Here is a 23,957-nt window from a genome sequence, read left to right as displayed (position 1 = left end):
GACGCCCTCTTTTCCAAACTATCTCCATTCTTATACGTCTATAATTTTTTAACTTCTTCTTTATATCTTGCAACTCTTTCACGATTATGACTAATTTTTCTATGTTATGTGTATTTTTCTGTATGATTTTGATAAAATAAGTTAAAAATTAATATTAGATCGGTGTTCAATTTTATTACCAGACCAATTTGGACGACTAATTATTTATCTATATTCATATTCAGTGACACTAATATGGCGTTTATTTGAATTTTCAAATAAATTCAAGAGGGCTTCGGCGAATCTAATCTTATGAAGATTTCAATGTTATTAATTGTGTAAATAATACATATTATATAGTCATGTGTAATTTATAAGCCGTCCGTGAAACATTGACGCGATAAATAAAATGTTATGCTATTAAATACCTACGTATCCATAGTAACCAATTCGAATTTTACGGATTCCATTAATTTTCATTAAATATTTGCTCACTTTATACTAATTATTTTTATTTATTATATTATGATGCAATGGAGGAATTAGCAAATTCTGATGTTCGAGTTGTACTGAATATAAAAGAAGGTAAATCTTACGATTGATTACTTGTTAACCTTTTATTTATAAAATCTTTCTTGTGCGAAATAATGTAACATAAAATAATATACAAATATAGTAGAAAAACTAATTGTTTAATATATTTACTTAAGAATGACTTGTAGTGGATAAAATTCTATAATTTTGCATTATATATTTGCTTTTTTAATATTAATAAATGTATTTCTCTCTGAATTTCAACTTTGTTTTAATTTCAATAATTCCATGATATGACCTAAGCATGTTACTTAATAAACGTTAGAAGAACTTAACGTTTACTGTTAACAATCTTAGGCAAAGGTTTTGAACAAATTCTGCTACCTACATTAATTGTTGCAACTCTAAATGGACATTCCTTGGAAACTGATATAATAGAACCAAATTCAAATCCTGAATATGATCATGATTTGGTTTGGGAAGTAGATAAAAACAGACTACGAAAGTATGTATCATATATAATGTTTATTACAAAATACTTTGTAATATTTGTTACTAAAACACAATTTTTAACTTTATAGGATGAGATCAGGACAAGTTCCATTAAAAATAGAATGCTTTGCTGTTAAAAGTAATGATATCAAAGAAAAATTAGGGTATCTTCTACTTAGTTTAAGATCTGCCCAAGTTTTTGCTAAAAGTGGTATTGATAATGTAAAAGCTAATTGGCATAAACTATCAGGATTAAAAAGTGAACTCAAAATACATAAACCTGAGTTACTTCTTGCCTTAAGTATCCACGATCTAGAAGCTACATCAGTAAATGCTCAATCAGAGGTAAATCATTTGTTACTTTTAAATAAATGCTTAATAATGATAATGCAAAAATTATGGTATGAAATTACAGTTAAAAAATTTGGAAGAATGTCAGCAAGCAAATGTTCAATCTAATAAAGTAACACCAATTTTGTTACGTGATGAACGTCTTATACAATTAGGTCCATTAGATATTTGTCATGAATTCTTTTTAATGAATATCACTGCTATATCTGCAGCATATGTAGATTCTTTGCTACCAACGAGATATTATACAGATATGAAAAACAATTTATATTTTTGGTGTAAGATATTAGAAAATGATGTATATTTTAATCAAAGTAAAAAAGAGTATGGAGATATTTGGACACTTAATGAAAAAATTGTTATAAGGATCAGAAGTTCATTAAAAGTTTTCAAAGAATATTTACAACTAAAACCATTTCTGTTCATATATTTAAAATATAAAGATCATATATTAGGTCAATCGGAAGTAAATTTGCAACCATTAATCCCTACTGATAATATTGAAGAATTTCTTAAAATCACTGAAAATAATAGTAGTATTCTAAATCAGCGGTGTTGTTTATGTAAAGCAGATTTCAATGAAAATAATAAAATAGAATGTAGAGACTCGTATCTCGATTTACAGCTAAAATTGCAATATGTAGGTAAAACAAGTGTAGTAATGGATACTTCAAATGCAATGATCAATGATTTCATCACTCCTAATTCTGCGGAATTAAAGAATATCTTAAGACAAGTAGTAAGCTTTGTTTGGAATAGATAATAAAGTAGCAACATTTAGAACTAATATTCATTGTATTTAATTGTAATTTTCAGAATTATAGTGAAATAGATTGTCATAGAAATCCTGCTGGTGATTTTAGAAAATATGGAATTCAAATTTTCAATCCCCCAAATGGATGCAATAATATAAATAAACACACTTTAAATTATGATCTTGTAAGAGATCAACCTGTTAAAGCTACTTATTCACATTCGGTTGACACACTGCTGTGTCAATCTAATATCGATAATTCCTCTAAAAGTGTAGAGGCTTATCATTGTTATTATTTAAATATTTTGTTGATAGCAATAAAGGCAATATCTTCAAAATTAATTATTCCAAATATGGAAATTCGGTACTAATTACTAATTACTAATGTAACAGTTAAAATTAATATTTTATACTATGAAAGGGATTTTTTTATTTAAATATATATTTTTTCTTTAATATAGGTTCCATCATCCAAAAACTGAAGTTACTTCAGCATTTCATCCAAAAATACTAGCGTCATTAGGAGAAAAAGTAAAATTACAAAATATAGGGTGCAAATTACAATTTATATCAGCAACAGATGAAATTAAACAATTATTGCTAAATTTCCCACCAAAAATTAGTATATATAAAGTGGAAGGAAGTACTAAGACTTGTATATCTGAAAGTAGAATTAATACAAAAGAATTATTTTGTCAAAATAAGGTAATGCATTAGAAATTATATTTTACACTTACATACATTAAATAAATGTATTTTAGATGGAGTACCAATACAATATACCATTGTATGATATAGAACATAATAATATTGGCAACTTGGATGTTATGCTAAATTTACAAGATTATGGTCCATATTATAGGATTAAAAAAACCATTCCTAGTAAGTCTTTAACGTACATGATTTTTTATTAATTTGTTTCATCTATGCATGAGAATATAACATTACAAAATATTTGGTTTGGAATTAGATGAAAACTTAGGGCCACCAATCTTAGATGATAGTTTAGCATATAAAATAGTGGATGAGTTAGAAACTTGGAAAGAACGACAAATGGAAATATTTAAAGTTGAGGTAAAATTACATCTAACTATAGAAAAGAAGGTATTTTTATTTTAGATATATATGATCTATCATTCATTTTTATAATTTAGTTAAAAAAGAAGGAAGATCGTCATTTAAATTTACTAAGTCAGGAATGGCAAAAACATAGAGAAAATTTAGAAACAAAACTTGCGTGTAGCGTTGAACAATGTAAAATGCTAGCAAATAGTTTAAATAATGCTACAGAAGACTTAAGATCACGAAGATTGAAAAGCCTGGAAAAAGAAACTAGGTTAATTAAAGCAAACGAAGATTTGCAATGGAGATATGATACAAAATTACACGAGCTTAAAGAGTCATTTCAAATGGTTCAAGAAGAACTTATGACAAAGGTTTATAAACACACTTGCACCCTTATAAATAAGAATTAAATTATACAATCTTAATATTTTTAGATTGATGCTCTTGAAAAGAGGAAAACAGCTTTAGAAACACAAACTGAACAATTAAGTACTGAAAATGAAAAATTACAATTGCTTGTATCAAAACAGTCTGAAGAGTTGGAAACTTATCACAAAGGTTCTTTGACACAGGATCAAACAGCAAATTTATTGCAAGAGTTAAAGACACTTGAAAAAAAATTACAAAATGCACAGGAAAGTAAATCTTTTTTCAAAGAACAATGGGCAAAAGCAGTTCGTGAGATACATCATATGAAAATGGAACATCAACAAGCTATACAAGTTCAAATTAAAAATAGTAAAGAAGAATTACAAAACTTAGAGTATGTGCAATACGTATATTAGTACAACATGAATGACATTTAATACGTCCTAAAAATATCTTATTTTTTTTCTTTAGCCTAGAAGAAATATTATCTGCAGATTCTACTGCCTTGACAAATGATCAAATATTGTTAAATGAAATTCAGAAAGAAATTGATGTAATCAAGCCAAAAGCATATCTCATTGAAAAAGACGTTTATTCTCAAGTATTTACACCAAGTTCTGTAGGCTCAAAAATTTCGCAAAATGCTAACAAAGGCATATTAAAAAGATCAGATGAACAGGATGAAAGATTGCAAACATTAGTTGAAGAACGTGATTCCCTTTTAAAAACAGGAAGTTATACAATTGACGATACAGTTATTATGAAATTAAATAATGAAATCAGATCTTTAATGATGAAGTAATTCTTTTATATAAACTATACCTTAAAATGTTTCAATATCATAGTACAATATAAAATACTTTATAATTATTTTTATATGTATATATATACACATATATTTATTGAAATAAATGTATTTTATATAATTGGTTTTTATCTATATTCATGTTTAATTATGGTTTCATAATTAAATTATTTTGTATGGAAAATAATTATTTTTATACAAGATAAGAAAGTAGGTACTAGACAATTATATTATAAAACAATTAATATAAAAAACAAAGCTTTACTTTAAAATGTATATTACAATTTATTTATACTAGAAAAAATCAAGTTAAAGAAAACTTTTTAGATCGAACATCTATCGCTTCTACGAGACCCTTTCCAAGAACATAAAAATCTTGTATGATTGCAGAAATATTTAAAGCTAGTTCATTATTATTATTACATTTTCTGCCACTTATATTTGAAACCTTGAGATCCTTAATTTCTAATGCAGAAGGTCTCAATAAAACTCCAATTACTGTACCACCATAGGTATCATGGAAAAATAAGGCAAATTCATCATAACCATTCTAAAAAAAAATATGAAAAGAAAAATATTGATAATGATTAAAAAATCAAACTATATAGTAAATATTAATATTATGTGAAATATCACTTAAAAACTTACCCTAAGATCTTCTAGAAAATGTTGTACAGGATCAAAACCTACAATTGGTATCTTTTGGGCTGAATGATGTTTATATGGGTGCCATTCAACAATTGGGCATGAATCATTAACATCAATTGCTTGTAACCTTCTAGGAACCATACACGGTTTTAGGTAAATCAAACAATCATATTCTGTAAGTGGTGGCCTAAATAAGGGTTTGAAATCTAACAGAACTTTTGTAAAAAATTGATGTTCATATAACTTTATACATTGTCTAGCCAGCATTGTAATGCGATTTAAAATTAGAGTAGATGGTGCTTTTTTAGTCCATAATGATCTCTGTTGATCATAAGGAGTAGAGATAAATAGTGGTGGTAAAGAATCACGAGATGATCCAAAAAGCGTTTCCACGGCAATTATTTCGTCTTCTATATTTAAAAATGATATTATAAACACGGATAATACATTGACAATTTTTAGTGTCAAAAAAATAAATACTTACTAGACATTTCATTGTTGAAATTTACTATAACAGGATCTGTATTCCAATGACCCCTTGCAAAACTTTCTAAGAGTCTCAAGAATGCTATTTGAGGCATTTGAGGAGGTCTGTATGGTGCAGGTATTAAATACATTGAAGCTACAAGTAGTTCAACTACTATATCTGGCATATGAGAATTATCTAACAGCTGAGCGGATAACCAACGTTTTGCCAAACAACATGCAAGTCCAAAGGATGGTTGTTGATTATGTAAGCTACCATATAAATAATATCATATTACTAAGTTAAAGCATAATAATTTTTTAAGATAAATCAACCTTACCCATGTAAAGCACTAGTTAGCTTTGGTAATTCAAATAGCTTATTTTCTAATTCGATTGATTTTTCGTTATCTTTATATTGTATAACACCATCCTCAGTTATTTGCTGTTTCAAGCAACTAACTTCTTTTGAATGTGCCACTCTTAACCGAAACACAAATCCATCCTAACAAAAAATGACTACTTTTTAATGAATCATCTATGTTTAATATTATTTTCTTTGTTGAAAAAATAATATTTAAAAATAATAACCTTATATACATCGATATGTGAAAAGTTTGGTTCTGCCGTTAACTTATATTGTTTTCTGAGGCATTCTGCAATTTGTATGTGAAAAGCGGCTTTTGTATTTCTAAGAGCTTCTAACTCATCTGGCCATTTTCCACTAGTTGATAATTGCAAGCTCACATCAAGTGGACAAACATATTTAGGTGCTTCAGTTATATTTCTTGATAATGTCAAACCCTTTTTAGATTTCTTAATAAGTTGATTATCAGGTCGATAAATCGTTGCAAGTGGTGGGAAAACGTCCGTATATCGAAAAACCGCGCTAGATCCTTGTACCCCATGTATTGATAAAGGAATGTCTGTAAGAGACATTAAATCTTTCTCAAGTTGATTGAATACGTTTATTACTCTCAGTGCTGCTTCTTCTCCCGTTCCATAAGTGAAATGCGTTATTTTTACCTAAATGAAACAAAATATTTAATATATTTTTATAGATAAAAATGTACTGAAAATGATTACCTTCTGCAATTGTAAAAGTTCTTCCATTTCACCCGCAATATATACAAATTTCTTTTTAGGTATACCTAATTTTTTTCTTAATAAAAATGTTACGATTTTTTTACATATTAATCTTTTTCCTGATAATGTTTTGCCTTTCGACCAAACTACTGCTTCTCGAGTAGTTCCATCTTGAAATCGCCGTAACTCTGATTTTTCACCCCAAAAATTTCTAAATTCAATGGCCTAGAATAATGAAACTTATTATATCATATACACATAGAAAAAGAAGCAATAATACCCATTAATATTTAAAAAGCTTACATACTTCTGGTAAATTTGCTTCAGGTCCTTTGTCAACAATATTAAAACAATACTCTGGGTTTAATTCTAACCCAATAAAAATCTTCCCAATATCATCACAATTATTCCCTGTACATTTCCATTCTGAACTTTTATTCGGTAATACACAAATTTGATGTACTCTATTTGCCAGTCCTCCTTTAAGAGCATTACAAAGAATTTTTATTGCTTGGGCTCGATAATTGGGACCATAATCTAGTTTATCTTTGTCACTTGAATTAATATTTACTAGATTTCTTAACATTTTAGCACCTTTAAACCTATGCATTTTTTTAATTTTATTGTTTAATTAATGAATTACATATTTTGATAAGCTGTAAAAATAATTACCATACAAAATGATCAAATGCCATATAAAATGGTACTTTTCTCATGAAAAGTGATTGGAAACTGTTTGCATGTGCATTGTCCAAATGATTTAAGGAAAGTTCTGCTTCTTTTTGTACCCATCTATATGTAGCTTTAGACAGATCTGTAGTAATATTGTAATAACCAGTGCTATCCAAAAATACACAATCATAATACTCATGATATTTCAAAATTCTATCTTTACTCTCTTCATTTTGATTCGTACTTACTCCAGATTCACACCAATCAATGTGTACTGGTAAAATAAGTGATGTCAGTTAATAGTAATAAAAGTATCAAACCTATCAATATTTATACTTTAAGAATGTTACATACTTAAATAATTCCACACATTTCTAACTATTTGATAACTGCTCATAAATGTGTTTAACTTTTTTATGGATAATAAATATAGAATAAGCATTGTTATGATATGTCCATTAAAAGCTGCATAGCCTTTTAATAATTCACGTTGAGTTAACCATATTTTCAATAAAATAATGCCATCTCTTATATTTGGATATTCTCTTATTATTTTCATATTCTCTGCATGTATTTTCATAACTAAATCACGAAGAATTATTGAATTATAATGTGGTGTTGGTACAAAATTCTCTGTAACTATAATTATAAAAATATGATTATTATACAGTATAAGTAAAAAAAGTAAGAGAAGAAAATCAGAAACATACTATTTTTGGTCTCTCCAAAAAACCATTGAGGTCTAACATTATTCTTTTCTGGTAAAAATCTACTTAATCTAAAACTTCCTTCTTGAGCTGATATATGTATCAATACATTAATTTTGGTACCTAATTTTCCACTTGGTACAATTTTTAAAACTGGCTTTAATGTGTCATTCATAAATCTCTTGCTTTCTGCAATATCATCAGTAATATTAGATGCTATGTATGCTAAATATATCATTTTCTTTTTTATATATCTATAGTTTAGGTAATCTTGTTTTTGGAACATCTTGGCAGGCATTTCAATCAATATATCTACAGTGATATTTGAACCAACTGCAGCTTCAAATACATAAGATCCTATAATAGAAATATCTGTTGGCTTAAGAAATTTAAATATTCCTTTTGCTACTTTTGGTACATTAAGCATTGGAATATGCATGTTCAATTTTTTCCCTAGTTCCTCATCTGAAAGCTACAAATATAAAATATAAATTACATAAAAGCTCTGTTTCAAAGTTTTCTGGTTAAATAGATCTACATACTTCATATTCTTCTGTTTCCTCTATGGATTCAATAGTCCCTTTAAACTTTTTAAACCAAATATCAAACAAATTTTTATATTTATCCTTAAATCTAACTGCATTTAACATTTCGTCTATTTGTAGTCTAAATAAATTGGAATGAAATAAATTTTCTGTTTCCCTAAGTTGATTTAGTTCTTCAGCAGTTGGTGGTTTATATAAATCATTGTCTAATTTTCTTTTCTTTTTTAATAAAATGTCTGTAGAATCATTGGTAACCTTCCTTCTTTTTTTGTCAGATACCAAGAGCAAATTTCCTCCTTTATTAATATCTTTGATCTTTTCCATTTCTTCATCTTCTTCACTTTCTTCATTTTCATAGTCTTTGTCTTCATCAATTTCATCATTAGAATGGTGATCATTTTCAAACGCCAAATTGCCAGAATGATTTAAAAAATCATTTATATTTGCCTAAGATACATAAGTTTATATATTTTATTTAGTGGCTTAATGTTCTTGAAATGTTATGATGTTAAATGTATAAATATTTTAGGTTATATGAATATTGCTACATTTCTTTTCATAAATACTTACCTTGTAAGGTATTTTCATGTTTATCTTTCAATTTTTTAATAGCTGTAATTGTGATATAATGTATAATATAATGTTAATATAATATAAAAGATTAACCCAAAATGTTTAAGAAAATATTTCACACGCTCACTTGATAGTTTCAAACCTCGTTGGTCCACGTGAGTGGATTTACTTTTTTTATTACTAGCACCATCTTTGATTCACCGTGCGTGTTAAATAGCCAATACTGTAATATCGACGTTTTTAAATTTCCAAATTAGATATAAACGACGATATATATTTATAATTAACCATTCCATTAAGTGAAATATAGATTTATATCAATTATTAACAATAATCTTTATAAAAAAATAAATGATTAAAATGCCTTTTCATGAATAGATTAATACGTTATTCTTCTGGTATTTATTTTTATATACTTATCAAACATGTCAAGATATAATACATTTTAAGTTACTAATTATTATTGTTGTTACATCATGGGCAACGCGCACATTACAAAAAACAAATAATACATATTTTAAAAATTATACAAAATAATTAACAATCAGATCAAACTCATATTCATTGTTGATTAATAACTATAGAAAAATATATCATATTTGCTATATTGTACGAATATATATGTATACATGTGTTGTGTCGACAAAATACTCTGGAACTAGTCATTATAAACTGAAATTAGCAAAATGCAGCTTTAATGAAATGTACCTAAACAACGAAAAGAGAAAAGTTTTACCACAGATCTTTTTTATTTGCCAAAAAGTTAATAACAAGAGAAATTATTATTCAGTTATGAAGTAACAAAATATTATTCTTGTTCCTTGAATTATAAAATCAAATAACAGAAGACTGATCATTAATTTTCTATAAGAAATAATGTAATAGTTTCGTGGAATAACAATGATCTTCACTATGGAAGCCCACTTTTATTTAAAGGAAGAACATGCGTGAAAGAAGATATTTGTCTTAAAACAAGATGTCATGATACTATGCACATGCATCACTATACATATCTATAATAACATGTTATTAAAAATTTGTATGTAAACATATAATTTCGTAACATAAAAGTTATTTTGCACCATTTTCGGAAGAGTTGATCGTGCACGAAGATTTAACGTCATTACATACGTAGATACGTATATGAAAGATGTACTGCTGAATTCAATTATATTTACTCCATATTTTTTTGCACTATGAATTATTTAACATTTTATGATTGAGTAGATAGGTGAGATTTTGAAACTGAATGAGACAAATCTCATACAATTAGCACCTTGTTAGATTATTAGATAAAATATACAACAATCATAATCATAATAATGTGCAGAGATACAATTATTATTAATGAAATCATTTAAATATTAATTTTCGATAAAAATAAATATTACATTTTGTTGAACAATGATTTGCTTGCTCTAAATCAATCATAAGTTTTAATATGTTTTACTGCATAATTTTTATGAAAATATACAATATGCAATTTTCGAGAAATTGGAACAATTTGACATTTTTTCAAATGCCAGAATACATATATTTTAAACGAAAAAAATTACATTTGTTTAAAAAAATTATGCAGTAAAAATACAATACAATTAATAATAACTAAAAAAAGTATGCAAAAGCTAATTTTCTTTTAATATTGTAAAAATCTGACATAGCTAGTAAATTTATAATAAAGCTGCATAATCAAATAATATAAACTTTCAAACAAATACATATTAAAAATTTCTTAGACAGTGTTATCAATATACATTAATGAGCTTAATACCATTTCTAGATTATACAGATCAATATCAGTGCATTGATCGCATTAATTTTATTAAGCGAATACGCATGATATATTTGTTTCAGTAATAAGTTCAAACAATTTCCTAATATATATACAAGAGCATACAATTAAATTAGTCAATAACAAAACATAATACTTTAATAGATATATACTATTATCTTAAAGCATATTCTGATCACATTATTTGTTAAATTATCGAATGTAAAAATTCTAATAATTCATTGCACCTTTTCAGAGCAAATAGTATTGTTTTCTTTTCATGTATATCAATATTTTTACTGAAACACAGAGAGAGCTTATATATATTAATTAATAATATATGGAAGTCTTTTCCTATTTTTCAAGCAGTACGTATAATTTTATGTTTATTAGAAACTAATAATTTAGCAGTATTTGTAACGATGATTCCAATAACACATAAGAGGATATTTAGTTATAATAAACTAGAGAGCACGCAATATTACTAAAAATTTTTTTAGAAATTCAACAGGATACTTAATACAATAAAACATAGTTAACATATTGAATACTAAAATGCAAAGATATCAATCTTTATACCATTATGTGATTGGTCCAATTATATACATGATCTTTTTCTATTTAGTATTTATCATTTTTAGGCCCTAAGATTGGAACTACAATATTTTCCATACCACAAATTCCAGAGGATTTCAGCATATTATTTTTTTATCCATAGAGTATTCGCCTTTTAAACACAAAATCAAAATTTATATTACGACAAAAAAACTAAAGCATGAGAATGTTGGCATATAAATATTATGCAGGTATGCATCAATTTTGTTGAACATTAATACTTCAACTTAGAATAGTACTGATAGCCATATAGATCTATAGATTCTTAATGTTAAAAGTTGCAAAAAATAGAATCTTTTAATATAGAAAAGATTTTTTTAACATTCTCCTTCAGATAATATAATTTCAAATGTATAGAACTATTCATAGAGCAATTCTGTAAGAACCGATCCTCTCTTCTTAGTCTTTATATACATTAATATAGTTGGAGGTTTTATTATTACGTTCATTTATATATTATTAATAACTTGACCTTTAATAGAGTGTAGCTTCATCTGCAGATATAGCCAATTCTTCATCACTCCAATCACTAACTCCAAATCCTGATGATCCATGAAAACTGCGTGATCTTGCAACATTGCTAAAAACAAAGCAAATGGTGTTTTTCCTATCTCTAATATATGAAGAAAGAACCAGTAAATTATATTATTGTATACAGCAATGTTTTAACATGCTAGTGCTTTATAACCTATATAATGTGAAACACTGTAGAAACTGTAATTTTGTACATTTCCACAGAAATTTCTATAAAAGTTCATAGATATAATCAATTTCATTAATTTAATTCTTTCATAGTTACATTTTCTTTTAATTTTTTCATTCAGAAATTTTTGAACAAATACTTGAAATATTGAACAAATATTGAGAGAAATATTGGATATGAAGAAATTGTGCATAGATAAAAATTTTTCAATACACTTGGTTCTTTCTTAAATCATGCAAGTAAAACAAATTAATAAATAACACATTAATCTAGCTGTATTGCATTAATAAGCCACAACAAACTATTCTGAAATTTCTGATTTGCACACTCATAAAAATGATACATATGTATGTATATTGGTTTACTTTCTAGCAATCTTGTATACAAATAACATTATTTTAGTAAAAATAACCACTTTTTGCAGCTCCCACTAAAAAAACAATTATGAAATGATCTTATGAAGTAAACAATGAATAATATGGATCTTTCTAATGTATACAAGATTAAAACTTTATATAATGTATATAATAAAAATAATATATGTATATCTCGTGTAAGTTTTATATTAAATTATAACATATCCATAGTATTCACATATTAATGGTGTATTGTAGATGAACTGATGTAAACAATAAACAATACAAAAAAGCAGCATTATTGCAATAGGATTTTCTTAAGAGGTTATGAAAAAGAAAACATTGAATGTCACATTTTTTAGTATATCCCTTAAAAAAATCTACATTGCAAAATCAAACAAGTCATTTCCGTACCACTTGCTTGTATCGATGGTCTCTATCATTAGATTATCGATCGCTATCGGTCCTACCAACATAGTGAAATAATTACTTCTTACATTAACTGAATAAAATGTTTTCATATGAATTTTAATTTAAAAATGATAAACAATTGCTTACCTTGGAGAAAGATTGGGATTTGTATTTTTCTTAACCAAACCTGCTTTCCTTCTCCCTTCCATTGCCGCTTTCATAGGATCATAACTTTTACGACGTTTCCAATTTTGCATTTCAACTTCTCTTGCATTTGGCATGGCGGGTTTCTTCGTTTCTTTTGGTTTTATCTTAGATCCCTATGATAAAAGAAATACTCAAGACTATGTGAAGATTACATACTATACATACGTACATGTTTTATGTAAAAGATACATACAGTATTCGTAGTTCTATTTGATCTCATACTAAAACGTCCAGAGTCAGTCCTACTTATGTTTGAAATAGATTCAGATTTTCGAGTATCTGGTGTAACTGGTTTATTTTTATTTATATTTCCTGGTAACTTTGTTGGTTGCAGGTCTAATCTTGCTCTGCGTAAACTGTAAAGAAATTTTTAAAATATGTGTAATAATAATATCCATGAATTATATTTATAAATTTTTACCTAAATGCTCGATTATATTTAGTGTTTGAAATAGCACTTTGTGCATTCGGATGACGATCGTCGCTGCTCTCTGTGTCACTAGGTTGGTGTAATGTTTTTGATATACTTTTATGTAAACTATGACTAGTATCTTCATCGCTATCATTATCTGAGTCTACTAAAGGTGAATGGCAGACTGTGATACGAGCAGACATAGCTGACATTACATTTTGTGTTGTTTGTAAATAATATGATGTTTCTACATCACTATCACTTTCCTGTGTATAAAAAATTTAGTTATTATTTCTAAAATTTCGTAAAAAAAATATGTTTATATATATTTACCAATTGTGGACTGCATGGTGGAGGTACTTGATTGTCATTCTGAGCAATGCTTAATTCGTTGTCAGACCATTCATTAGCCAATGAAAGAGCACCACCTGTCCCATGAAAACTTGCTGATCGTAATACAGAATTGTCATGACTAAAAATATATTGGATAAATCAGAATAGAACAGAATTACATTCTGTAAATATTTGCGATATTATATCTTCAATATATACGTACTTTCCCGAACTATCTTCTGTACTGTGATGTTTCTTTGAATTGTCTATTAATTTTTTTCTACCTTCAGCAGCTGCTTTCATTGGATCATAGCTTTTTCTTCTTTTCCAATTTTGAAATTCTACTTCCTTTGATGTCAATGTTGAATTACTTCTACCAGATTTCTTCTGATCTTTAGTTGCTTTTTGTATAGGTCGTTGTGTAGTAGAGGCATGCTATAAAATATTTTAAGTTACTACTAATTATATAATTACATCTAACTTCAATAATTTTTAAAAATTTAGAAGAACTAAGATATAGTATATGAAAAGTAAAACATTGACAAATCTGAAACACTTACCTGAGATGATTTTGGTGCTCTCATACTAAGTCTTGTACTATCAGTTCTTGATATCGATGCAGCTCTTGGTTTTATAGGTTCTGATTTCTTTACAGATTCTTTATTGTGTACATTCACGATACTTGTACGACTTCGATGATAATTTTGCTGTTTATTTATAGGTGTTGGTTTTACTTCACTTTGTGCTCGTCTACGTCTTTCTTCAGGAGTTGTATTTGGAGTTGTATCAGATTCACAACTTAATCTAGACATTGTACAGCATAATAATAAATACATTATGTCAATGTTAAATTTATTACTTTCATTGTATATATTTTTTAAATACCTTGCTCTTCTTATACTAAAAGCTCGATTTAATTTAATTCCAGAAGAAACTGAGCCTAATGAAGATTTTGCTTGTTGTTCGCCAGTTTCACTGCTACTGTCAGAAGCAGCAAGATATCTTCCTGCTAAAGATGCTCTATCAATATCACTACTATTAAAGCTACTGCGACGAGATGACTGGCTTTGTGATTTTATATTTCTAATATTTGCATTGCTACATGATCTTTGGATATTTAAATTACGTTTAAGATTTGGACTATTTTGGAGAACACTATCTGTTGTTGTACTAAAACCAACATTTCCTTCATGATAATTTGCAGTACTATTTGATTTTCTTAACATATATGGACTAAAAATATAAAAACAATATAATTAATACATATTAATATATAAATGTATAAATGAATTTTTATGCATACCTATTTTCGACACACGTAAAATACCCAATATTTTTGGCTTGTGGAGAAGATTTTGTCAAATGCTTGGTTCTTTCCAATACTGGAGAGTTTACAATGTGAGTGACAGTTTTGCGAGTTACAATTGGACTGTTTGTTAATTTTGGTGTAGACGGTCTTAGGCGATTTAAAATTGTATTATTTGAGTATTTAATTTCATCATCTTGATAATATTTCGTACTACTTCTTTTGGACGTATTACTGTCTGTTGTATTAGATGTATAATCCCTCCTACATTACAAAAGATCAAGTTATAAGAATTATTTAAATTACATTTTTTACATATAAATGATTTCTTTATTTTTTACCTGTCCAAGGAACTACTTCGTCTTCCTAAATGAAGGGAAGTAAACTCTTTGGACGGACTACTTAATTCAGCATTTGTATCTTCAGTCTTTGATTTACTTGAACTTATATATTTGCGGATACTTCTCCTACTTTCGTTGGTATTAATTCTTCTAAAAAGAGATTCAGATAAACTTCCTCTTCTGGCCAAAACCCCATGTACTGGTGTTCTTTGTGAACTTTGTGGAGGTGTATTATAACTGTTACTGGTATCATCGTCTGACTCTCCGCCAGAATCAATAAGTATATGTTGATTTGAAATTAAACCAATTCTTTCTTTTATTCGTAAATATGATTCTGCATCTAAGCTACTGTCACTTTGTTCCTAAAAATATTTATCATTATGTATGCTTGTATGTACATCACATGTACAGTCTAAATATTAATACAGTTAATGAATATTTTATACATTGCGGCTACGAGCGAGTCGTTGCGATCTGCTATGAATAGGAGATGGTATTTTGGAAGGACTTAATGGAGGAGTACGACCGGTTGGCCCACCAATTGCTGGCGGTAGCGAATTATGTTCTGCTACCTGAGTGGCCCATTCAGATATCCACGTGTTATTATCTCTTGAAATACTCATCTTTAAAATAAAAAATATTTGATATACTATCAAAGAACAATTATCATAATTATAATAAACAATGTATAATTGACATACTTTAAAACTATGAATACATGCTTCATTGCTGTCTTCTTCAGTTAAAACACCAACACTAAATATCTTATCAATATCCATTCTTGCTTTTTCTTCATCTGTATAATCTTTGTGAATTGTATATGTTCCTGCTTCACTAACTGCTTCATCTGATCCTCCATCAACGTTACTAACATTGAAAACGTCTATATCTGTTTCAGCTAGATCATCTGGGTTTACTTCCATAGTATAGCTGACACTAGATAAATTGGATCCCTTAACGCTTATGGTTTTATTTCTAACATAATTTATGTTAGACACTTTTTCAGATACATTGTCAGATGAATGTTCATATTCATCATCTTGATCAATATTCTTTGTATATAATTTTTCAGCATCATCATCATAATTGTTTACTTGAATTCTACTTAAATCATTTATAGTAGCAGACTTTTGTGGTACCCAATATGATGTTGCATTTGTTTTCTCTGTATAACCAAGTTCCAGTGAGAGATTCTTATAAGGAAGTTTAGGTTGTTTTGACTGTTCAAAAGATTTACTCATTGTATCTTGTTTATTTTGAAAATTAGATACTTTTACATTAGATTCAGACTTTTTTAAAGCATGTGACGGTTTTAAGAATGATTTTGAACCTAAAAATAAGGTGATATAATTACAAAAAAATATAAAACTCAGTAATATATTACAACTGCGAAACAGTAAAAATATAAAAAACAATATTAATATTATAGATAACTAAAATCTTTTAATCTAGTATAATATAATGTTTTAATATCATATGTGATATTATAATCATTAATGTTGCCAGCCTATATACTGTGAACATATCGAAAGTACCTGAGAAGAATATTAAAAAGCATAGTAAAGATGACTTCATCATGACTCATACATTACAAATATAGTCTTCCATTATATTCAGTTTGCTATTCAAAAGGAACTGTTTTCCAATCATGATAAAAATTTAAACACTTCAGACATTATATAATAAATACATGTTTATATTATACAAAATAATTAAATTATGCTAATAATTAATGATACTCCCCTATATATTATTATTAAAGCATAAAATGTATATTTGTAAAGAAAATTAATTACTCATTTTTACAATTATTACCATATATTATATTAAAAAAACATTTTTCAAAGATAAAATTTATAAAGCTTGCTACAAATTTAATTTTCCAACATTTAAATATGACTTTAACATAATGAAATTACCTAATTGTTTCAGTTTCTCTGATAATTGATCTGTTTTTCGCTTTGTGTCATCCTCACTACTGAAATAGCCTTCAGAATGTGTACTAGAAACTTTTTGTTTTTGCATTAAGTTTGAAGAAACTAAAGCGCCAGGCTTTTTTGTATTTATTTCTACCTAAAAAATTGAATTTACTTTATGCATATTTTAAGAAACTTTAATTTTTTATATGTTTTTATACAGAATATACTTACCTTTGATGTAGACAAATTTCTTTTATGTCTAGCATTATATCTTTCAAATAAATTTTGATATTTAGTTGTATCAATTTCCTTATTGCCAAAATCAATTGTGAAAGCTAATGGAGCTTGAGATACATAACCATCAGTAGAGTTTTCTGATGTTACTTCTACTTGTTCAGTCTTACAATCATCTTTTAGAACCTTCTCATCTTGTAATAATTCCTTTTCCTTATCTTCATCGCTTTTTTCTTCTTCCTCTTCATTTGTGGACACTAGGTTATCTCCTAAATTTTTCGCGTAAATTTGAGAATTTTCAAATTGTGCGTATATAATAGTATCATCACGTTTCTCGCTATCAATCGTTATATTTTTAAGGGAAGACAATGAATCTTCGACATCTTTAATATTTTCGTTGTCTTTTTGAATATCGTCATTAAATTCCATTGAATTGTTTGCCGAAAGTTGAGTGTCAACCTCTTTGGATGTGTTCTTTTCTACTTCCATATTCACAGCCATTGAACATTCCAGTTTTAAACATCCGTAATTAGAATGGTCACGTTCTCTACGACACTACTATCTATTACAATTAATTTATAAATGCCACTCCTATAATTACATCTCACTGCTTGACTGTAACGTCATATAAAATCCAATATAGTATAAAATTTTTCTGACACATCGACACAGGTGCATCTATTATACGCCATTGACGGCAAAAAGTGTCAACATTCATAATTACCAATGTACGGAAGGAAATGTTACCAAAATGAAACTATTATGTGACTTCTCGTAGTGGAAGTTTTAGCGCGGTACGTATGAATTGTAAGCAGTATAAAATAATTAATTAATTAATTAAGTAAAAATTACATTTATTCATAACATTTTTTTTTAAATTATTCAAAACTGATTAATTTATTAAGATTTAATTATTTGGAAGTTTTAATTTATTTTAAATGTTTAAAGTATAATTACGCGGGCATGAACAATGTGTTTTAGTACTCCAAGGATAACAACCCCGTTCAAATTTCCAATTGACTATACAAGAAAACTATGCCATCTTCGAAATCATTACAGAGATTTATAAAAATATAAAAATATAAAAATATTATATAAGAGAAATATTATGATAGCGATACTTTATTTCTGTGTATAAATAAATAATGTATAGTAATTCCATACGATATGGCATAATATTATTGGTTCGGTATAAAACCAGGTTGATGAAATGGTGTGCTGCGTGCTATACACTATACGCTACTATATCAGTGTTAATGTTTAACGTCTTTGGTTCTACGCGGTCTTCCTAGTTTATTGTATCTTGCATGACGTTAGATTTATCCTTGTTAGGAGGGCGTGCAATTTTCACGATCTCCATTTGCATATTTTCGTGATAATGCCAAAAAGGAAGAATCAAGCTCTTATAGATTCTGATAGTAGTGGCAGTGCATCAGAAAGTGGCTCGGACTTGGATAATGTAAATGATATAACCTTACATAAAAATTTCATATTGTATATCTTCTGTTTTACACATATAGTTAACTTGATTGATCAAATCAAGTTTAATAGTAATATATACTATCTTAAAATACCTTCTGTACCTTTGAGACATATTATGAAAAAAATATACAAGCAAAATTTACTTTACATAACCTGTTAGCCACTCAAATAGTTCATTTTTAATTTATAAAAATTTACACTATTTTAAGCTTAAATAGGAAAGAATGTATATACATTCTAGTTTGTATAGTAATCATAAATATTTTGTATGTCATATATTTAACAAATTATTCTTTTTATTAAAAACAATTGAATTCTAATTTTGAACTTATATATATATATATGTGTGTGTGTGTATATTTGAATCAGGACTTATTATCTCTCGCCAAAAAAAAGAAAGGCAAAGCCCAAGATGATTCTCAGTCTAATGAAGAAACTAGCACTACTAGAAAAGATAATAAACATGATTCAGACACATCAGATTCAGATGATGATTGGGGTGCAAAAACTGGTAAAAATAAAAAGAAGAAAGTGCCAACTAAAAGAAGTAAACGTAAAATGACAAAGTCTAGTAGTGAAGAAAGTGCTAGTGAAATAGAGCCCGAAAAGGTCTCTGAACCAGAAGAAGGTAATTAGCTGAAATCAGCACCTATATTAATATTTTGTAAAATTATTTTATAATTCCATAGCATTATAGAATAACTTTATATTTTCAGGTGAGGTTTCAGATTCGGATGCCAGTGTTTCTGACTCTAGCCAAGAAGAATTTAACGATGGTTATGATGATAAATTAATGGGAGATGCTGAGGATCAAGCAAGACTTGCCCAAATGACAGAAAAAGAACGTGAACAAGAAATTTTTAAACGTATTGAACAGCGTGAAATCATGAAAACAAGATTTGAGATTGAAAAAAAATTGAGAATGGCTAAAAAACAAGAATTAAAAAAACAAAAAGAATCAAGGAAGAAAGAAAAGAGTGCAGAGGAAAAGAAAGTTGACAGAGCCCCAGATCCTAAAGAACGAAGCAAAGATCGTAAAAAGACAATAGAAGAAAAACAAGATAAAAAGTTCCATGCAATGTCTCTTCTAAAAGCAAGACGAGAAGAGAAAAAAGAAAGAGGTAAAATATTAAATAAAAAATTATTGTTTATTAAACTTAGATATACTTTATTTCTCTTTTCTTATTTAGAGGAGAAAGAAAAACAAAGGATAGAACAGCAGCAACAGCAATCAAAGGATATTGAAGAAGAAGAATTAGAAGATGACCATAAAGGAGGAGCAAACAAAACAAAACTTAAAGCATCTGATATTTATTCTGATGATAGTGGTTCATCAGATAGTGGTGAAGAAGAAGAAACTACTAAACCATCGTCTCATCGCAGATCATCTTCAAGTGACAGTAGAGATACTGATTCTGATACTGATAAGAAGTTGGTGACACTAAATCTTTTTTTCAAAAGCATTAGTTGAAGGTTAATGATATTAATAATCAAATGTATTACTTTACAGATCTATTACCAGTAATAAAGCCAAACCGAAGAAACCAATATATGTCAGTACCAAGGAAGATCTCAACAAAATTAGATTATCTCGTCATAAAATGGAAAGATTTGTACATCTACCTTTCTTTGATAGAGTGGTGCAAGGTTGTTTTGTTAGGATTGGCATTGGAAACAATAATGGAAAACCAGTATATAGGGTAGCTGAAATTAGTGGTGTTTGTGAAACAGGAAAAATCTATCAACTTGGTGGAACTAGAACAAATAAAGGATTGAAACTAAGACATGGAGCTCAAGAACGGGTGTTTAGATTAGAGTTTGTGTCAAACCAAGAGTTTACTGAATCTGAATTTTTCAAATGGAAAGAAACTTGTGCTTTGCAAGGAATATCAATGCCAACTTTTGAAGAAGTTGAACAAAAATTAAAAGACATTAAAGAAGCTTTAGTATACGAATTCAAAGAAGAAGATATAGAAAAAATAGTGCGAGAAAAGGAAAGATTTAAACAAACTCCATATAACTATGCAATGAAAAAAGCGCAACTTATGCGTGAAAGAGATGCAGCTAATTGTAGAGGGGATGACGAAACTGCCAGTCGGCTTAACCAAGAATTGAGTGAACTTGAAGAACGTGCTTCCGAACTTGATAAAATGCGCACTGCAACAATATCTAGCATATCTTACATTAATGATCGTAACCGAAAAAAGAATGTTGAAGAAGCCGAAAAAGCAATCATGGTAAATTAATAACACAAATTGTAGAATATAAAATTATTAAGGTATGATAATTTTATTAATCTAGTATGTATTTTTTATATAATAGGAAGAAATTAAAGCCAATAAAGGTAGAAAAGTTGATGATCCATTCACTAGGAGAAGTACTAAACCAAGAATGGTTTTTAAACCAGAAGATGAAGAAATATCATCTACCGCTCTAGTAAATGATAAAGCGAGTCCTCAACAAACTGAAGTAGTAGCAGTATCTAACGAAAAAGAAAATAGTCAAGAAACGAAGAAGAAACAAAGTACTGAAGATTTATTTAATGCTCACGATTTTGATATCACAATAGACTTAGAGGTACCAATTCCAAGTAAGTCCTACAAAAGATTCGTTTTATGTCTTTTTGTCAGTAAAAATTTAAGGTAGTTTAGTGTAAAATATAAGTACGTGTTATTTCTGCTTTTTTTTTTTAGATAATCCCGTTAGTGTATTGCCGAAACCTATTAATAATATCAAAGATACTGGACCTCGACGATCTTTAAATTTGGAAGATTATAAGAAAAAACGAGGACTAATCTAACGTTTTATTAGCTTTAGAAGTAAAAAATGAGTCCTTGATGATCTGATAAATTCTGAAAACAAGGATGAAGTTTTGTAACAGTTGACTGAGAAACTAGCTTATGTATAGTTCTCGTATAACATTATTTTTTTGTTATAAATAATGATTCCTTTTTTATAGAAAGAATATAGATGGTTTCTACCATATTATTCTATTTAGAAAGACATAATTATTGTATTCTTTACTAAAGAATGCATTTCATCGTTCGTTAAAACATTTTTTTTTTAAATATTATTAATAAGTACTTAACAAAAGAGTATTACAATTTGAATCATTTAAAGACCTCATAATTGCATTTGTTTTCCTCTCTCAATAATACATCATTTTTTACCTTTTAACTAAAGTAAATTGACTCGTTCTCTTTTAGAGAGGAAATAAATTCAATATTGAAAATTAATAATTAATAATTTTCTAATACAAATATTGAATAGATAATTTTAATAACAAAAATCGTTATGGGTCATAAATATATCAATCATGATTTGCGTATATTAATATGTGACATTTTCCTATGTTCTGTATGTTAAAATAAACATTAATAAGCGACCACCTGGTGATAAAAAAATTTATACGAATTTGAATTGGTTTCTAATTATGTTTATGATGATCAATTGCTTTATATGAGAACATTATGAAGACTATCATACGTATAGATATTTTTTTATTCTCTGCAGTGTTCTAATACTGAAACTGCAAACTACTGCCAATATAATTTGGCTACACAAGCTTCAAAATATGGTTTACTACAAAAATTTGTAAATATTCTCTAAACAATTCAAATAATTTAAATTGCTAAATTCTTATATATATACATATATATATATATATATTTCTGTACGAAATAAGGATGAAAGAATATTTTTAGATGTATACTTTTCTTATGTCTAGTTAATCTGATTATTGTTAACTTTAATCTATTAAATTTGATAGATACATAACAAATGTATTATCGTATAATATGATTTTTATTGATACTAGAATGATTAGGTATCTTGCTGCATCTTCTGTCCATAATATTGCTCGTTAGACATAATCATAAAGTTGATATCTTGAATAAATAAAAATTTGATACTTTGTGTTAAAAAATATCCATTTTTTTGTAATTATGCACTATTAATTAAGGAAATAGATTAATTGAAAGAAAACTAATTTTAAGGGACAAATTTTTATATTTCATGTATTTATTTCAAAATAAATGTTACTATACAAAATTTTATTTATCCAAGATGTCAAAAATTATTTAATATAATTTATAAAATTCAAAAATAGTTATATAACCTGATAAACTATAACATATATGAATATCAAGTATTAATTAGAATCATTACTATCCAAACAGAGCGTTTGCTTTTATCCAAAAATCTGCCAAAATTGTACATATATGTACCTAAACAGTACTATTAAAAAATTTTAGAAAAATTCTCATTTTTATTTATGTAAGGAAACTGATACAATTTACATTTTCAGAAACAATCACAACTTACTTAAATTGTGTGTTAAGTAGAACAAATTTTAAAAACTTATGTTTGCTTACCCAAAAATATATTAAGAATTAAACTGAGATACTATGTTCATAAAAAAATACTCAGTTTTTATATTAGACACAATAAGTTATAAATTAAACTTTTATATACGATTAATGACTAGACTAAATTAAGATATATTTCAATTATCTCTATATGAAATGTTTAATTCAATATAGACTGCTTCAGTATTCCTTTATTTATAATTTGTTATGTTTATATACCATAATCTTGTTTATTATTTTAATTATATTATGTATTATAAATTATAATAATCTAAGACTTTTTAATTATATCAAAAACAATCCTTAAATGTATTTCATATGCTTTTAAACTGTATGATTGGCAACAATATTGTAATAACATACATGTATATGTATAAATGTACTTACATTTCTTCAACCAGATACTTCATATAGTATTTAATTGTATTTTTGGTGTATCAAGACATATATACTAT

At 27.3% G+C, this 23,957-nt stretch overlaps 4 protein-coding genes across 9 annotated transcripts; 2 read left to right on the top strand and 2 right to left on the bottom strand.

Annotated features, from left to right (window-relative positions):
* Positions 1-84: 84 nt before the first annotated feature.
* Positions 85-4,470, top strand: LOC126918954 (centrosomal protein of 120 kDa). 3 transcript variants are annotated; one of them, XM_050727569.1, is made up of 11 exons: positions 85-564; positions 871-1,018; positions 1,095-1,350; positions 1,421-2,095; positions 2,173-2,474; positions 2,572-2,815; positions 2,872-2,992; positions 3,081-3,184; positions 3,265-3,546; positions 3,610-3,938; positions 4,016-4,470. In XM_050727569.1, exons 1-11 carry the CDS (start codon positions 513-515, stop codon positions 4,344-4,346), a joined length of 2,844 nt encoding a protein of 947 aa, XP_050583526.1. In that variant the 5' UTR covers positions 85-512; the 3' UTR covers positions 4,347-4,470. The 3 variants fall into 3 exon arrangements, with proteins under 3 accessions (XP_050583526.1, XP_050583527.1, XP_050583528.1); XM_050727570.1 differs by having other exon boundaries at positions 86-564; positions 817-1,018; XM_050727571.1 differs by lacking the exon at positions 1,421-2,095 and having other exon boundaries at positions 102-564.
* A 120-nt stretch (positions 4,471-4,590) lies between these two features.
* Positions 4,591-9,268, bottom strand: LOC126918948 (nucleolar protein 6). 3 transcript variants are annotated; one of them, XM_050727560.1, is made up of 13 exons: positions 9,173-9,268; positions 9,043-9,084; positions 8,470-8,919; positions 7,931-8,399; positions 7,575-7,859; positions 7,221-7,494; positions 6,856-7,150; positions 6,549-6,773; positions 6,054-6,488; positions 5,804-5,967; positions 5,482-5,735; positions 4,998-5,407; positions 4,591-4,899 (listed from the first exon to the last, which is right to left on the bottom strand). In XM_050727560.1, exons 2-13 carry the CDS (start codon positions 9,058-9,060, stop codon positions 4,654-4,656), a joined length of 3,525 nt encoding a protein of 1,174 aa, XP_050583517.1. In that variant the 5' UTR covers positions 9,061-9,084; positions 9,173-9,268; the 3' UTR covers positions 4,591-4,653. The 3 variants fall into 3 exon arrangements, with proteins under 3 accessions (XP_050583517.1, XP_050583516.1, XP_050583518.1); XM_050727559.1 differs by having other exon boundaries at positions 9,043-9,259; XM_050727561.1 differs by lacking the exon at positions 4,591-4,899 and having other exon boundaries at positions 5,044-5,170; positions 5,249-5,407; positions 9,043-9,261.
* Positions 9,269-9,420: 152 nt separating this feature from the next.
* On the bottom strand, positions 9,421-18,369 carry LOC126918943 (uncharacterized). 2 transcript variants are annotated; one of them, XM_050727526.1, is made up of 15 exons: positions 17,651-18,369; positions 17,420-17,573; positions 16,202-16,830; positions 15,947-16,123; positions 15,501-15,862; positions 15,157-15,423; positions 14,739-15,086; positions 14,414-14,657; positions 14,077-14,288; positions 13,854-13,992; positions 13,530-13,786; positions 13,302-13,464; positions 13,049-13,221; positions 12,905-12,956; positions 9,421-12,011 (listed from the first exon to the last, which is right to left on the bottom strand). In XM_050727526.1, the coding sequence occupies exons 1-14, from the start codon at positions 18,152-18,154 to the stop codon at positions 12,938-12,940; spliced, it is 3,648 nt and encodes a 1,215-aa protein (XP_050583483.1). In that variant the 5' UTR covers positions 18,155-18,369; the 3' UTR covers positions 9,421-12,011; positions 12,905-12,937. The 2 variants fall into 2 exon arrangements, with proteins under 2 accessions (XP_050583483.1, XP_050583482.1); XM_050727525.1 differs by lacking the exon at positions 12,905-12,956.
* Positions 18,370-18,888: 519 nt separating this feature from the next.
* On the top strand, positions 18,889-23,395 carry LOC126918958 (RNA polymerase-associated protein Rtf1). Its single transcript, XM_050727583.1, has 7 exons — positions 18,889-19,112; positions 19,505-19,763; positions 19,852-20,256; positions 20,326-20,566; positions 20,646-21,372; positions 21,458-21,725; positions 21,829-23,395. The coding sequence occupies exons 1-7, from the start codon at positions 19,032-19,034 to the stop codon at positions 21,933-21,935; spliced, it is 2,088 nt and encodes a 695-aa protein (XP_050583540.1). The 5' UTR covers positions 18,889-19,031; the 3' UTR covers positions 21,936-23,395.
* Positions 23,396-23,957: the final 562 nt, after the last annotated feature.

The sequence above is a fragment of the Bombus affinis genome, chromosome 7, assembly GCF_024516045.1.
Source record: "Bombus affinis isolate iyBomAffi1 chromosome 7, iyBomAffi1.2, whole genome shotgun sequence".
Taxonomy (NCBI): domain Eukaryota; kingdom Metazoa; phylum Arthropoda; class Insecta; order Hymenoptera; family Apidae; genus Bombus; species Bombus affinis.
This window is presented reverse-complemented; position numbering and strand designations above follow the sequence as displayed.

Bases quoted from the DNA above. Each gene is read 5' to 3' on its own strand.
- LOC126918954 (XM_050727569.1), top strand. From the start codon at position 513: ATGGAGGAATTAGCAAATTCTGATGTTCGAGTTGTACTGAATATAAAA. The intron at 2,096-2,172 runs GTAAGCTTTGTT...TGTAATTTTCAG, and splicing joins AGAATATCTTAAGACAAGTA to AATTATAGTGAAATAGATTG. The intron at 3,185-3,264 runs GTAAAATTACAT...TTTATAATTTAG, and splicing joins TGGAAATATTTAAAGTTGAG to TTAAAAAAGAAGGAAGATCG.
- LOC126918948 (XM_050727560.1), bottom strand. The intron at 8,400-8,469 runs GTATGTAGATCT...TTATATTTGTAG, and splicing joins AGGAAACAGAAGAATATGAA to CTTTCAGATGAGGAACTAGG. The intron at 5,408-5,481 runs GTAAGTATTTAT...TTTTAAATATAG, and splicing joins TTTCAACAATGAAATGTCTA to AAGACGAAATAATTGCCGTG.
- LOC126918943 (XM_050727525.1), bottom strand. From the start codon at position 18,154: ATGGCTGTGAATATGGAAGTAGAAAAGAACACATCCAAAGAGGTTGAC. The intron at 15,424-15,500 runs GTAAAAAATAAA...TTTGTAATGTAG, and splicing joins CGAAGTAGTTCCTTGGACAG to GAGGGATTATACATCTAATA. The intron at 13,787-13,853 runs GTAAATATATAT...TTTTATACACAG, and splicing joins CACCATGCAGTCCACAATTG to GAAAGTGATAGTGATGTAGA.
- LOC126918958 (XM_050727583.1), top strand. From the start codon at position 19,032: ATGCCAAAAAGGAAGAATCAAGCTCTTATAGATTCTGATAGTAGTGGC. The intron at 20,257-20,325 runs GTAAAATATTAA...TTTCTTATTTAG, and splicing joins AGAAGAGAAAAAAGAAAGAG to AGGAGAAAGAAAAACAAAGG. The intron at 21,726-21,828 runs GTAAGTCCTACA...TTTTTTTTTTAG, and splicing joins CTTAGAGGTACCAATTCCAA to ATAATCCCGTTAGTGTATTG.